Source organism: Acanthochromis polyacanthus, chromosome 12 (genome assembly GCF_021347895.1).
Source record: "Acanthochromis polyacanthus isolate Apoly-LR-REF ecotype Palm Island chromosome 12, KAUST_Apoly_ChrSc, whole genome shotgun sequence".
Classification (NCBI taxonomy): domain Eukaryota; kingdom Metazoa; phylum Chordata; class Actinopteri; family Pomacentridae; genus Acanthochromis; species Acanthochromis polyacanthus.
The window spans coordinates 29,757,874-29,773,828 of record NC_067124.1 but is presented as its reverse complement, the minus strand read 5'-3'; the positions used below and the strand labels follow the sequence as shown (position 1 = coordinate 29,773,828).

General features: G+C 38.6%; 1 protein-coding gene across 3 annotated transcripts in view; it reads left to right on the top strand.

Annotated features, from left to right (window-relative positions):
* Window positions 1-1,645: 1,645 nt before the first annotated feature.
* Window positions 1,646-15,955, top strand: part of LOC110963916 (uncharacterized protein C14orf93) — a 161,174-nt gene continuing 146,864 nt past the window's right edge. For 2 of the 3 annotated variants that reach the window (XR_007945428.1, XR_007945429.1), the window contains exons 1-5: window positions 1,646-2,009; window positions 3,367-3,428; window positions 3,532-3,629; window positions 3,759-3,877; window positions 4,016-4,771. Coding sequence is in view for 1 of the 3 variants with exons in the window: in XM_022212443.2 (XP_022068135.2) it covers window positions 1,671-2,009; window positions 3,367-3,428; window positions 3,532-3,629; window positions 3,759-3,877; window positions 4,016-4,357 (960 nt within the window). In the remaining 2 variants the exon portion in view is untranslated. Of the gene's footprint in view, window positions 2,010-3,366; window positions 3,429-3,531; window positions 3,630-3,758; window positions 3,878-4,015; window positions 5,304-15,955 lie in introns of those variants that run through there. The other variant, XM_022212443.2, reaches the window with a different exon arrangement.

Here is a 15,955-nt window from a genome sequence, read left to right as displayed (position 1 = left end):
TTGTGTCACGTGGGATAATGCATCAAAATTTTGTTTTTTTTCCTTCCAAAAATATGCCTTTTACAGTTATGTTATAGCAATTACAACACTACTAAACAGACAGTAAGTCTATTAAACACAACCATAACGACAGCTCCATACAGTCCAGTACTTTTCTCTTCTGTAATCTCTTCACTACCCTCACCAATTTTTCCAATGTTTTCCTTTTCCTATTATTTACATAACATGTGGAATTTAAAAAATATATTATTTTGTCAGCAAATCATTTAGATGTCAGCTGGTCATAGCTAATAGTATATGCAAACGCCAATGCTCATTTTATAACTGAAAATTGTAAGCCAACTGCCTATCCTACCTGAAGAGGGAGTCTCAAACGTTTTCAGGCTTCCTGCAACCCACCTGACACCTGTGGAGCTTATTTGGGCCAGACATTTTTTATTATATTTTGGCCTTTGAAGTCTGATGATGCATTTGTGAGAAGAACCGACCGTTTGTAAACTTACTTGAAGTAAGAGTGCTCCATAATCTCCGCTCCTTCCACTCTCTGGCCTCACTCTCATATCACCGCTCTACAGTTCATTCTCGCTATGAAGGGGCGGGCCATAAAGCAACTAACCAATCATGGCACGTTTCTTCTAAAAAAATGTCACTTTGACCAATCCCTATCCTTCTGATTTAGAGCTCAGAGCACTTGCTTTGTGTGAGTGACAGGAGGGTGGGCGTGTACTCTGTAAGGCTTCTAGCGCTGCTGTCTCGCTGTCTCTGGCCTGTCTGCCAAAAAGCCGATCAACTTTTTTTCATAGGCCTGCCAGTCCGTGGGTGGCCTGTCCAGGCAGGCCAATAAGGAGGCAGGCCACCGGGAAAAGTCCCGCCTCTCCCGATTGCCAGTCCGGGCCTGCGGATATGACTCTGGAGCAGAGTGCGACACAGGCCTGCACAAGGCAAAACCACATGTCATAGTGTCCTTCATTAAAAAAGCCCCATCAGACAAAACAGGGAGTAAATGGTTGTCCAGTTTTCCACTGGTCTGCTGTGAATCCTGTAAAGCCAGATGAGATTCTTAACCCTTGTGTTGTAAATATGTGGAAAATATTGGGGGGGGGGGGGGGAATCTATTTTTACAGTGAAACTTCTGATGTCCACATTTTCAACGTTTTTTGAGAAATTGTTAAACATTTTTTGGTGTGAAAATTTTTTAAAAATGTTTCTTAAGAACATTCACAAAAAATGCTGGATTTTGGTTGATTTTTATGTGAATGTTCTTCAATAAAATATTATAAGTTTTAATGATGTATATGGAATCACTTTAGATATTTTTAGGATTTTTTTGGAAGATTTTTATTCATTTAAAAAATATTTACAAGAATTTTCTTGCAAAATTTGGGGGATTTTTTAAAAATATTTTTAAGGGAAACGTTTAAGGAATTATTCGAATTTTCTTCCTGAAGATGTTGCACATTTCCAGAAATTTGGGGAATTTTTTGCAGACTTTTGGGATTTTTTTCAGACGAGGAAAAAATATTGTTGGTGCCTGTAAATGAGGACAACAGGATGGTTAAGGGAATTCTTCCAATTCTTCTGCCTCACTTACGTCATTGCGTAAATGACGCCGTGCTCGTCCAATCACATGCGAAATCACGATCACATGGAGACCTCGCGAGAACCGCGCGATGCACGAACACAAACCATCTTTTCTATTTGAGGTTTCTATAATGGCTGAACTGAATCTCTCATCCAACTCACCACAAACTCCTGAACATGAGCGAGTGGTTCCAGAAAGTCCAGCGACAGACACCGAGAATCTGTTGAGCGCTATCAGTGCACTGTCTCGTCAGATAGCACAGATGGAGCAGAAGCTGGAGCAGAAGCTGGACCAGTATCTGGCCTTGTCAGAGGTGAGGGAGCAGAGGTTGCAGCAGAGGATGGCCGCCATGGAAGCCAAACTAAAGCGCTTTTCCAGCGGGGAGGCGGTGAAGCGGAAAAGACGAGTGCACTGTCCCAGAATTGCGGTAAGACTATATTCCATTTGTAGGATATTTTCAGTGAGTTTTAGCCCGATGCTCTGAATTGGTACCGTTAAGCAGTGATACCATGTAGTCCTCCGTCTTTGTTCACAAATATGGCCTTTTTTATGGGTGACCAAACGTCCTCTTTTCCCTGGTTGTTCTTTATAAAGCAGGGGTGACAAACTCATTTTAGTTCAGGAGCCACATTCAGCCCAATTTGGACTGAAGTGGGCCGGACCAGTAAAATCACAGCATATTAGAGAAACAAAATGAGACAAACGACAAGAAATGAAGCAAAAAAGCGAAAAAAAAGTGGACCAAAAATGACACAAATCACACAAACAAGACAAAAATGGAAAAAATAAAAAAAACTACAAAAACATGAGACAAACAACTAAATAAAGACAAAAAACAACACAAACACGACAAAATATTACAAAAATAAGGCACAAAACGACACAATGGAGAAATAAAATGAGACAAATAACACAAAACAAAAAAGAGAAAAGATGATTAAAAACTTACAAAGCGACAAAAAAGTCAACAAAAAATTACAACAAAACGACACAAATGAGACAGAAATGACAACAAAAGAAACAAAATGACTACACAAGCGAGACCAAAAAAAAAACACCGAACGACACATAAAGCAAAGGATTAAAACAAACACAAACAAGACAAAAAGGAAACACAAAACCACAAAAAAATGAGACAAATGATAAAAGTCAGACTAAAAAACAAACAAGAACAAGACAAAATATTACAAAAATGAGACACAAAAGAACAATGAGCAATCTAGTATTGTACTTTATGATCAGAACAACTTGTCATGGTCTAGAAATTATCTTAAATTTATAGTTGTACTATTTTAAAATCTGCAGTTAATGTCTTGTCTGTAATTTTTACACTTTACAATGTCCTCCAGCGGGCCGGATTGGACCCTGTGGCGGGCCGCTTTTGGCCCACGGCCTACAAGTTTGACACCCCTGTTATAAAGTGATGAAAATGTCCTGGTTTTCATTGGGCCACTAAACTGACCGGCACGAGGGCATTATTTAGTTTCCTTTTTTTCTCATACAGAAGAGGCATTATTTCTATCATTATTTCATTCGTTATTTTTGAAACGTCATTGAGTTACCTCTGAGAAGCCTGTCTGAATTTGTGCCTGTATAGATAGTATTTGGTAATATAACAATTTTCTACCCATACAGAGGAGATATTCTTTATGTATTGAAATGATAAGGCATCTTTGAGTAAACTTCGAGTATCATTTGAGTATCTCATAGTCGGGCTGAGTATCCTGGTTTAAAGTAATCAAGACATGATGATCCTACTTTTTTTTGCCTTTTTGTACTTTCAGGAAACGGTTCGTAGACTTCATAACTCTGAAGGAAACACCATGCGTTATGAACCGGAACAAGGGTGAGACTATTTGTTCAAATTGTGTCTGTATTATTCCAAATGCACATACTCTACATTGATTCTGCTGTGAGTAGTAAATGAATGTTGTGATTTATTTTCACAGGCTGAGCTCGCCTCGCAATGAGGCAGTCACCACATATTTAGTTAAAAGTCTGGCTGCAAGTCCAGATTTGGAATTTGTGGAAACAGACGTCTTTTTATGTAAGTATCCTGTTTAAGATTACTCTAAATTTTCCGACTTCATCAACAGCAACAAGAGCTGAAAGGGGCAGGAAATATCAAAAAAAAGAAAATGAAAGCTACTAACGTCTTCTTTTATCTGTTTTTCAGCCGCCTGTAAAACATATTTCGAGACACTACGGAGGAACTACCGCTACAGTCAACCCGACATGGCAGATCAGGCAGAAGCCTTGAAGTCTTCTGCCCGGAGTCGCCAGAGAAGAAAGAGAGTAAGAGATAATAGTTTTATTCATCGCATTCTATGTTTTATATTAGCTGTGGTTAGAATAGTATTGCTGGTCGCTTTGCCATTATTTTTCTGCTGCATCAGTAAATGTATTGATCTCCTAAACTGATTGTGTTCACAGCTGCTGGATGCCAGGAAGACGGTCCTTGCTCCAGATGAAATGGACTTATGGAAGGGCATCACCATTGACATGATGTCAGATGAGGAGGACGGCAGCGTTGACGGGGTGTGTGGATGGATAGTACGGCCTCCATCCTTCCGCAGCCAGGAGCTAGCAGACCTGTGTGCTGCCCTACAGGCAAGGCTTGATGCTGACATGAAGTACACTTCTACACATCGCAAACGTCTTCAATGTGGAGAACCATCCGATAGAACGATGCCAAATAAATATGACCCAGCGGCAGCAAAGAGGCATTTTAAGCCTGATCTACTACTCAAGCTACTGGCCAGTAGCTGGGAGTGATGCCCCAGTCCAGGGAAATTTACCACAACTTGCCCTTTTTTTCCCCAAATATTTGTTTTGAAACGTATATATACATACATACACACAGTCAGCCAAAATAGTGTATACACACATCAGGAAAAGAAAAGCTTCCATAAATATTTCAATACCAAATATATTTAGACATCACAAGATTAATACAAATTACCTTTGGTCTCTACAATTAGAAGAGGTGCTCCAAGTGGTGGCCATTGGCTTCCAGACATTTATGTAAACAGTAAACTACTGCTCGGGTAATGTTGGACGAAGTGTCCAATGGGATTGCTGCACATGCATTTTCACTTTCTTGTCACAGTGTCATCATCCATTCTCTATACACCACTTTATCCTCATTAGGGTCGCTGGGGGTGCTGGAGCCTATCCCAGCTGACTCAGGTGAGGGCAGGGGACACCCTGGACAGGTCGCCAGTCTGTCACAGGGCTACATATACAGACAAACTATCACACTCAAATTCACACCTACGGGCAATTTAGAGTAACCAATTAACCTCAGCATATTTTTGGACTGTGGAAGGAAGCCGGAGTACCTGGAGAAAACCCACGCATGCACAGGGAGAACATGCAAACTCCATGCAGAAAGATCCCAGACTTAGGCCGGGATTTGAACCAGGGGTCTTCTTACTGCAAGGTGAAAGTGCTAACCATTACTCCACTGTGCAGCCCCCAGTGTCATCATAATTTGATCAAACTTTGAAAGATCTATCTATCTATACAAATTAAATATTTAGGCAAGTTTTTCTTTTCCTGATGTGTGTATGCATATATGTGTATGTATGTAGGTGTATAGTTAAATTTTCATTATATTTCATGAAAACAAAACTTCCTTTAAAGAACGATTTCAGTATCTTGTTTTAGTTTTGAGAACATTGTATCTATACTGTTTTTCAATAAAGCTCTCATTTTTCAACATGTCTTTGCAAATATTTTCTCCCTCCCAATAAATTCATTAATTGTAGGCTCGCTCATTGGTTCACAATAACAAGTAGGTAGGTGAATGAAATATACGTATTTTACACGGTGCATGTTTATTAAAATATTAATGATAATGTAACGACCTTCCACCTGGACCACCAGGTGTTCCCGCTTTGTCTTTCCAGAGTTGAGGGAAAGTCGTCAGCTGATTGAGCCATGGCTGGGATCAAGTGGCTCAGCTACATATACCCTTTAATTTCCCTCAGGATTAATAGTCTATATCTATCTGATTTTAATTCTTAAATGTCAAGTTAACCCTCTAGGATACGATCTTGTACATTTAAAGTGTACTGCAGAATTACAGACCAAACCTTTCAGAGACCTCAGCAGACTCTCTTCGCCGCCAGGTGGTGCTGCTGCTCTTTGTCCAAAGCTTTGCCTCCTCTCTCCTTTCCTTCCTCGTCTCCTCCATCCTTCTTCTCCTTCTCTTCTTACCTCTTCCTCTCTGTTCGGTGGCTCTCCTCTCATCTCACCTCTTTCTTTCCTTCCTCACCTTCCTTCCTCGTTTTCTTCTGCTCCTCATTTTCTCTCTTCCTCCAGTCTCTTCACTTTGTTTCCTTGTTTCCTTGGTTAAATGCCTCTACTATTGAAACAAACGAGAGCATGCACATCACACAAATTATGCAGCTCTTCTTGAGCTAGCTGAGTTGCTAGGATGTGACTGTTTCAAAAAGCTGAAGGTAAATAATTATGCTCCTAAGTATTGTTTACATTTTCATATCATCACTGCAAGTCAGCTTGTCTCAATCTCAAAATGATATTTAATATATTTTACTTTTAAATTGGACTGCCGGTCTCATATAACAATAGATGAGATGTTGGAGATCTTGGCTGCAGTGGTGGAGGAGCCAGTCCTCAGAGACATCCAGCCCTCTGTGGCTGTCAGACTGGAAGTGGATGAGAGCACAGATATGTCAGTGTGAAGAGGCAGGATGTCAGGTATTACTACGTTTGGAGGACAATAATTAATGACTGAATGAGTAAAAATGTTTTTCAGATGTATAAACTCAGAGGGCCAACTCTAAGGCCAGTTTCTTGACCTTGTGCATGTTAGTGATGGGAAGGAAGACATCATTGCAGCAGCCATGAAGGAAGAGCTGGCCAAAAACAAGTCCAAACCGGAAAACGGTATGGATTAGGAACAGGCAGAGCTGCTGTGATGACTGGTGTCAACTCGCTTGCAAGCAGAGGTTTTTTACTGTATATTTTACATTAGAGCTAGTGAGCATGAGCCTAGAGAGAACATTAATTTGTTACTTATTTTGATTCAGTTTTTTTTTTTAACTGTTCTTGTAACAGGAAGGTTGTATGGTGTAGCAAAGCAGTTGCAGGATGCTTTTCCCTGGTTGCTGATAGTTGCCTGTGCTGCTCATCGTCTCGCCCTGACATGTAGAGATACCTCATCTGAGGTTCCTTACATGGCTACCTTCAGGAACCACCTGCAGCAGCTCCACCTATACGTCCATAACAGTGCCTACAGAACTGCTGTTCTGAAAGCTGCAGTGGAGTCCTTGGGCCTTAAGGACTTAAAAGTAAAGGTGATCACAGAAATACAGTTTTAACACTGGGCATTATTGTGCATAGGCATACTGTAGTATCTGACCTGAGACGTGTGTTAATTACTGTATGTTCTTAATATACAGATACTTAATTGCTGAGTGGGCCTTGAACATTAGACTTTTGTTTTATTAGAAGGGTTCTGTCACCAATGGAGGAACATAGGTTGAGGTTTTACAAGCAACCATAAACCTACATAACTGAACTCAGAATGTTAGTTTACAAGGTTAATATTGGCTGAATCCTTCCAGGTCAATGCTGGTCTTCTTTATAATAAAGTTAATTTATAGCGTCATTTATAATGAAGTAAGTCAGTGTCAATAGACGTTTCTTCCTCACATGCACGTCATGGATGTCTGAGAAACTACAATACTTTCAGTCTCAATCATTTATCTTAATGACGGAAATATTTTTTTAGCAAGCGAAGGACACTTGCTGGCTGTCTCTGCAGTCAGCACTCTGCAAAGAAACCTCAGTGCAGTACTGGGTGCCTTGACAGAGGAGACAGAAATCAACAAGTGTCCAGTAGCCAAAGGTCTCTATGGATTCTGCTGCACCTACTGCTTTGTTGCTGCCGTCTATCTCCAGGCTGATGTGTTGCCACATCTTGCTCTCCTGTCCAAAGTTTTCTAGAGGGAAAAATGTCAACCTCTTGGCAATAAAAGAGCAGGTCCATTAATCTATTACTTGAACAGAATGGAGAATAGAACCAGTTAGACCATTAAAGCATGATGTTTTACATTCAGGACAAATAATTTTTGTTACTGCTTTTTAGGTCCCAGTGACAACAGATTTAGGGATGCTGGTGATGCACAACCACTTGAATCGTTATTGGCCCGGCTCCACAATGACCTGGATTACCCAACAGGATTAGGGGCCTTTGAAATCAGTCATAAAGAGGAGAGGGGAAGGAGAGGCAGAGGCTGGGTGGAGTACACCAGAGACATGCTCTGGTCCCGGTTCAGGACACAGGTAGCTAAATTTATAACAATGGAGTAGTTCAGTGTTGAAAAGCTACCTTGAAATATTTTGAGTAATTGTATTCTATTTTTTTCTTGTCTGTCCTGTTTACTTGTCACTTTTCACCTATGTATGTCATAATTGTTATTGTGTTATTTTATATTCATTATTATATTTTGTATTTCACAGCACTTCTGGGAAGGAGACTTAACTCTCAGCCTTTCTCCCTGTGTAAAGGTTTTAATTAATCAAACTCAGTACTCATTTTCTTTTTTGTACCATGTTTAGGTAATGGGGTAATGGTCAGGAGATTTCAAAACCTGGGGATAATTGGAGCTTTCCATGTGCTGGGACCCAAAGCACTTAAAGAAAATGTTGCTGTCGTCACTAACCCTGCACCACGTTGCCATGGGAACTGACATGTATTTAGTTGGTGATGCAGAAATCATATAAATATGTTTTTATGTTTGATCCTGGTTGCTGTCAAGTCCATTTGCACTCTTGCCACTGCAGCTGATAAAACTGATCAGCTATGTCAAACTTTCCTCGTAGTATAACCACAGGAAGAGAAAAGCGAGAGAGGAGACAAAGGCTCGGGGGCCAGAATACCGTGTTACAAGCAAAAATGCCAACACAGCAGCATAAGATACTCTATTACAAGAAAAATACAAACACCACAGAGTTACAATACTCTGTTACCACGGGGTAAAAATACTGTTCAAGAACCAACAACACAGGGTAGAAATACATTGTTGTAAGTAAAAGTACCAACACCAAATAAAACACTTTGTTACAAAAATAACACCACAGAGTAAAAATACTCAGCTATGAGTAAAAAAAAAAATCCAATACTGAAAAGTAAAAAATACTAACATCACATAGTAAAACTATTCATTGTCAAGTAAAAATACTCAGTTACAAGTAAAATAAAGTTCCAAACCACAGAGGAAAAATATTGAGTTGCAAGTACCAACACCACAGTCAGAATACTGCTCCAAGTAAAAATACCAACACAGCAGTATAAAAATACTCTATCATAAGAAAAATACAAACACCACAAAAGAATAAAAATACTACCACCCCTACAAGTGAACACCAAAGTAACAGTAACTGTAACCAGACAGAATGAAAGGCTGAAACTTGGAGTTTTATTGTTGTTGTTTGAGTCTTGAGCAGAAAGAAAAAACAAATCAGCTTTACATTACACTTTATCTTCATTACAGCAGAAGCATTCAAACTTTATCACTCAGTTGAAGGTGAGAGTTTGCTGTTTATATGAACTCTGACTTCTGCTCAGAGTGACTGAGGGTCACTGGTGGACCATGTTGGAACATCGACTGAGCGACAACTTTACAGGACAAATCTCTGTTTAGTGGAGTGTTAAACAACTAACACATCTGAAATATGAGCCAACTACACACTGTTGAATACACACTGCAGATGACACAAAGTTAGAAATCACTGGTTTATTCTGTGTGTTGTGTTTAAAATATTAACCATTATGAACCATTAGCCTAACCCAACCAAAAAGACACAAAACAGCCACAAAGAGACACAAAACAACTGAAACAAAAAACTAATACGATGACACAAAACAGTCACAGAGAGATATACAACAACCCTAAAAGACAAGAAATACAACAAAACAGCAAAAACCAACTACAAAGACACAAAACACTCACAAAGAAACACAAAACCATGTCAAGGAGACACACAATGACCACAAAGAGACACAACAATAAAACAAAGGGATGGAAGATGACCACAAAGAGACACAAAACCATACGCACACTCTTTATTCCCAGTCAAACATGAAGACATAAAACTAGTGATGTGACGAAGACAACTTCACAATGAAGGCAAGTGGAGGACCAGCAACGTCCAAACAGACAAAATGACCCCAAATGACAAAACCAAACACTTCTTTGAGCAAAAGTCAAATGTCCACCCAAGAACAAATCATCACTCACTGATCTCTGGACCCTCAGTCACTCTTTCACTTTCTTTCTTGCTCTTGCACATGAGCAAGAAAGAAAGTGCAAGAGTGAAAGTGAAAGTGAAAGAGAGGGCACTCTGTTACATAAGACAACCTGTTGACCCTCAGCTGATGCAAGCCCTGGCAAAAATTATGGAATCACCAATCTTGGATGATGTTCCTTCAGTTGTTCAATTTCGTAGAAAAAAAGCAGATCACAGTCATGCCACAAAACTGCAATCATTTAAAATGGCAACTTTCTGGATTTAAGAAACACTAAAAGAAATCAATAAAAAAAAGTTGTGGTAGTCAATAACAATTGCTTTTTTACATCAAGCAGAGGGAAAAAATTCCAACGAAGGCGTGTTCTGCACGTGTATGTTATGTACGGATACCGCATTGCGTGACCTAAACATGTAGCGGGCGGCAGGAATTGATTGGACTCAGAAACACCCGCACAATTTATTAATTGTTCCTTATATGATTTCGAACGGATAAGTCCCAATAAATCCACAGTGGTGGATTTGTTGTCAGATCACAATCATGTGATCATCAGCAGGCAGCTGATGTAGTGTTCACTTGTTGCCATAGTTACAGTGACACCATGACGCTATCTCACAATGATACAGAAATACTTAACAAATGGAGTGGATCCAGACTATAAGCCGCATCATTCCCAAAATCTAACCAGCTGGTCCTTGTGTCATTTCTGACCTTCCCTGAAAATTTCATCCAAATCCATTATTCTGTTTTTGAGTAATGTTGTGCAACACAGCAGTATAAAAACACCATCACAAGAAAAAATACAAACACCACAGAGTTACAATACTCTGAGTACCAACACTACAAATGAACACCAAAGCAACAGAAAGGCTGAATCCCAAACCGCCTCCTACACGCTATCCCTACACACTACCCCTCCGTTTGCGCGTTCCCGTGGAGGGTCCTCCATATTAAGGGCCGTCCCAAACCGCGTAGTGCGGAGGGGGAGTGGACTGTTCAGCCCTTAAATAGCGAGTCTGCATCGATGCTCACTCTCGACAACTTTTTCAGGAAGTGCAACGTCGAAATGGAGGAGGAAACAACATATCGATGTAAGTTCCACATGCATCCATTATTTCTCCCACGCCTTTTTCACACTGACAGAACATCACAAAAAGAGTGGTGTAAAAAGATAAATCAAAAGAAACAAATCTTCTTCTCTGTTGACGTTTAATTTAATTGTGCACCCCCTGACACCTTAAAATTTGAACACAACTGACAGAATTAATTTATTCATTCATTCATTTGTTGGATTTGAAATGCCAGATAATAGGATTGGAAAACATGTGAGTGAAAAAAAGTGGGACGCTTTCGTCTTCTGGAAGCAGCAGCGATCCTTGTTAGTTGCAACCTGTGCCACAGCGCTACAGCCATGCACAGTAGGCGTCTTTGTGTTACCATGGCGATGACGTCTTCCGTTTTCCGGTGAGGTGACAGGGCATCCCATTCCTGACGATCGTATTTATACCCTCCCCCTTCAATAATAGGTGCCCTCCACAGCTGCGAGTGTGACTTCTTTTGGAGTGACACTCAGTAGTGGAGGGGGAGTGTGTAGGGGGCGGTTTGGGATTCAGCCTAACTGTAATCAGAGAGAATCCATCCATTCATCCATTGCACTGCTTAATCCTCATTAGGGTCATGGGGTTGACTGGAGTCTTTCCCAGTTGACTTGGGGAGAAGGCAGGACACACCCTGGACACCAGGGGACAGGTCGCCGGTCTGTCCACACATTCACACCTACAGGCATTTTACACTCAACAAAAATAAGCGCAACACTTTTGTTTTTGCTCCTATTTTTTATGAGATGAATTTGAAGATCTAAAACTTTTCCACATACACATCACCATTTCTCTCAAATATTGTTCACAAATCTGTCTAAATCTGTGATCGTGAGCACTTCTCCTTTGCTGAGATAATCCATCCCACCTCACAGGTGTGCCATATCAAGATGCTGATTAGACACCATGATTAGTGTACAGGTGTGCCTTAGACTGCCCACAATAAAAGGACACTCTGAAAGGTGCAGTTTTGTTTTATGGGGGGGTGTCCACTCCTTCTTAAGGGCTGTGTGAAGTTGCTGGATATTGGCAGGAACTGGTACTCGCTGTCGTACACGCTGACCCAGAGCATCCCCCAAAACAAAACTGCACCTTCTGTTACTGAGCAGGTGTAAGTTTCACTCTGATTCTTGAACGAAAGAACAAACAAATCAGCTCAGATTACATTTTATCTTTATTACAGCAGAACAGATCTGCTGGATCCTCAGTCACTCTTTCACTTTCTTTCTTACTCATGTACATATCTGTATTTTTTTTTTTTTATATATATGTATGGGGACACTCTCTTATGTAACATACTGCTGACCCTAACTGTCCTCACAAAAATATCAGTACAAAGATCAAACACACACACTGGGTGGGTTCCTCCTTCACAGTATATATATATATATATAGATGCGTTAGGTTGGGTTCAGCAGCTCATCAACATCTCCTTCAACCTCAACAACATCCTTCAAGTAAATCATCAGGTATGTTTGATTGGTTTTTATCCAAGAAGATGTGTTCATGTTTTAAAGTTGGATGTAATTTCATAATTCAGATCAAGTGATGGTTTGTCAGGAATTGATATCATTAAAATATAAGAAAGGACTTTATTTAGTTGTATATTACCACAGCTTACAATCAAAGCAGAAAAATCAAATTTTGATCAGCTCTGATCTTCTACTTTTTCAGCATGAACAACCTAAAGATGTTGTGTTAGAAAACAGCGTCTCAGAGTAAAATGTCTTGGGTACAGATGTGTACATTTCCACCAAAATAATACAAAATATTCAGGATTCATGAAGAAAAATATTACATCTTTATTTTAAAGGGATCTCTGTACTGTCCTCAAAGGATTTCATGTTGTTAAATTAAACATTTTCCCTATTTTTAATACAAAATCTTCAGATGGTAATCTATAAACTTCCCTTATATCGCAGTCATTTAAAGGTGTTGCTATTTTCTAAGTACATTTTCTTAAATAATTTTTTTAATTCTTAAAATTAAATGACAATTATTATGGTAGGGTAGAGCTCCAACAGCTGCAAACTGTATTTATTGCACATACAGTAAGTGTTCTTTAACTTTTTTTAATTTTCTGTTTTTAACCATTTTTTCTGGCACTCTTGCTACCAGATTTTCACATTTTTAAACTATTTTTATAATGTATTTTGTAAAAAATGAGCATTTTAAAACTTTTTTTCATTAACAACTGACTTTGAATTTACAATTTTCCCTGGTTTGTTTTCATGAAATCTGTCAAAGTTTTAATTTGCATGCTAACTGTAAACTCAGCAGTAAATCTTTATATTTCTCAGGTTTTAACAGGTATTTTATGGTAACTTTATTACTACTACAGCTTTTTCATGTGCCTTTTTAACTGATGTTTTTGTGGCACCAGTTCTTCCTGATTTTCACACCTTTTGAACAATTTTTTACAGTGCACACTGTAAAAGGCATTATAAAACATTTTTAATTCTTAAATTTTTTGAACAATCTACTTTAATTCTACACATTCTCCCTGGTTAGTTTTAATAAACATACATACATAGTTACATGCTAACGTGTTAACTGTAAAAAAAAAAACAAAAAAAAAAAACTGTCCAGAATTGTAAAAAGTAATTACAGATATTTTATGGAAACTTTGCTATCATTAAAGGAGTTTCAGCAGGCTGAATAACAGAAAAATTGATTTTTAATTTCTTTTTATTTATTTATTTATTTTTTACTCCAAACGCAGCTGGGATTGTCAACATGGCTGACAACTTCCACCGGCCTGGTAACGCCTTTGCTAAAGGTGGCTACGCTGACGCTAAGTCTACTGATGACAAGCGGACTGCTTCTGCAGGAATTGGACATGCTCGTGGTGAATGGAGCATTTTCGATGCTGAGGCCAAAGGTCCCAACGCCGGTGCAGCAGTCAAGGCCTCTGCTGATGGTGCCGAAGTCTTCGGCAGAGCTGAGTTGGCCAGCGCTTCAGCCACTGCTGGTCCAATGACCGCTAAAGTCGGTCTTGCAGTGGACACTGGCCTTGGTGTCGGCAAAGATGGTGTGGAGGCAAAAGTGCTGGGAACCGGCATCTCCTTGGGTCGTAAAGTTGGAATTTCTCTGTTTGGCAATGAGATTTCATTCAAACTGTGGTAGACTGAAACAAAAGCAGCTGTTTCTGCACTTCTAGCCATCTGAACAATGAATCCTCATACGCATGGAAATGTAATGTTTGAATAAATTTAAATCTGATCACTTCATTATTTTGTGTGTGTCTACTGCTTTTAAATATCATGTGAATACATTAGCACCAGATTTAACAGGTGAAGACTGAAAGTACACACTGTCAAAACAACTAGGTATATTTTTTTAACTTTTTAATTTAGTGCTGTTTTACAGATGTTCCCATTTAAATGACAAATAGTACTTTTCACTTGTACAAACCTTCCAGGGCTCATTACTCAGTCTTTGAAGATGACCTGTTCTAGGCAGATTTACACATGGGCCGAGTTCATTCTATTTCTTAATTTTGGATTTAACGCTACGCCAAAGGATATTCACTGACTTGGAAATTTTACACGGATACAAATGTTTTTATTCCACAATCACTGAGACACATTCACTGCACTCAGATGATCTCCATTTCAATAGCTGTGTGATTTCTAACACCAATTGGCTGCACCTGTGTTAAATTAAATGAGTCTCTTTAAATGGGATGAAAACTTATGTAATCAATTATTTTATGTTTCATGTTTATTTTACCGACATTAATTTGTAGGAATCTGTTTTCACTTTGACATGAAAGATTTTATGTTTCCTTTTTGTGTGTGAATTCTTAAATTAAATTGACCATGATTCAATGTGGAAAAGCAATAAAAGGAGAAAATTTCCAAGGAGATAAATGCTTGTTATACGTGCTGTAAATACAAAACAGTCAGAAAGCAAGACAGAAAGCAAAAACGTGTGAATAGACCACAAGTAACTGTGAATGCACAAATCTGTGTCCAATTAGAATCATTCTAGTGGATATTATAGAATTTAACTTGACTGATGTGTCAGAGGGAACCAGCAGTGGTGAACTGGGACACCTGCTGGTCTACTGTTGGTACTGCAGTCACTGTAAATGCAAAATCTGACTCAAAGTTTGTGACTTTATCATCTGTCATCTCTGCTCTTTTATTCAGTTACAATGATCCTGGACAGAAACAAGTACATCTGAGTTTCAAAATACAAGTTTAGTTTTAGAGACATTTAATTTAGAGACATCTTATAAAAACACTTAAAGTTGACGTATGTTTGTCCATAACGTACATTTCTAAATTTGATCATGATTATCAGCATGCCATGTTTGCATTATTAACACTGCACCAAGATAAACATTTGATATAAATGAGTAGGAATAAGTCTGATCAGGACAAATCCTGTTTAGTGATGGGAAAACACAAGACACCAAAATGATGCCATTATTCAGCCAAGAACCATAAAAGAGAAAGAAGTACACAATTTTCGACTTTCAGACAGTCTTTCAATCAGTTATCTGTGACATGTCAAAAACTGACCAACTCTAATCTAAACACAACTATATTTAATCAAAAGCATTTTATTCTGCCATCAGTCACGAGATAGAACTCATAACTGATATCTTGTATAATTATGGAAAAAAAATGATGTGTTTTCACTGTATATTATCTATGAGCACTAGTAATCTGTTAACATATAGTTTTATATCTTTATTGTTCATCATCGTATTTATCTGTCTGTTTTTCTTGTCACTGATTTCATTTTAGATAATTTCAGAGTTCTTAGCCACGGAAAAAGCAATGGAAAAGACAATGACAAAATGGAAAAATAAAAGGAAATAAAAGAGAAAAGGGAAAAGCAAAGACCAAATTTTCCTTTTTATTTATTTATTCAGTTATTTATTTATATTTAGACATTTATTTCCTTGTTTATTTATTTATTTATTTATTGCTCTTTATATTTCCACATTTATTTATTTATTTATTTATTTATCTGTTTCTCTTT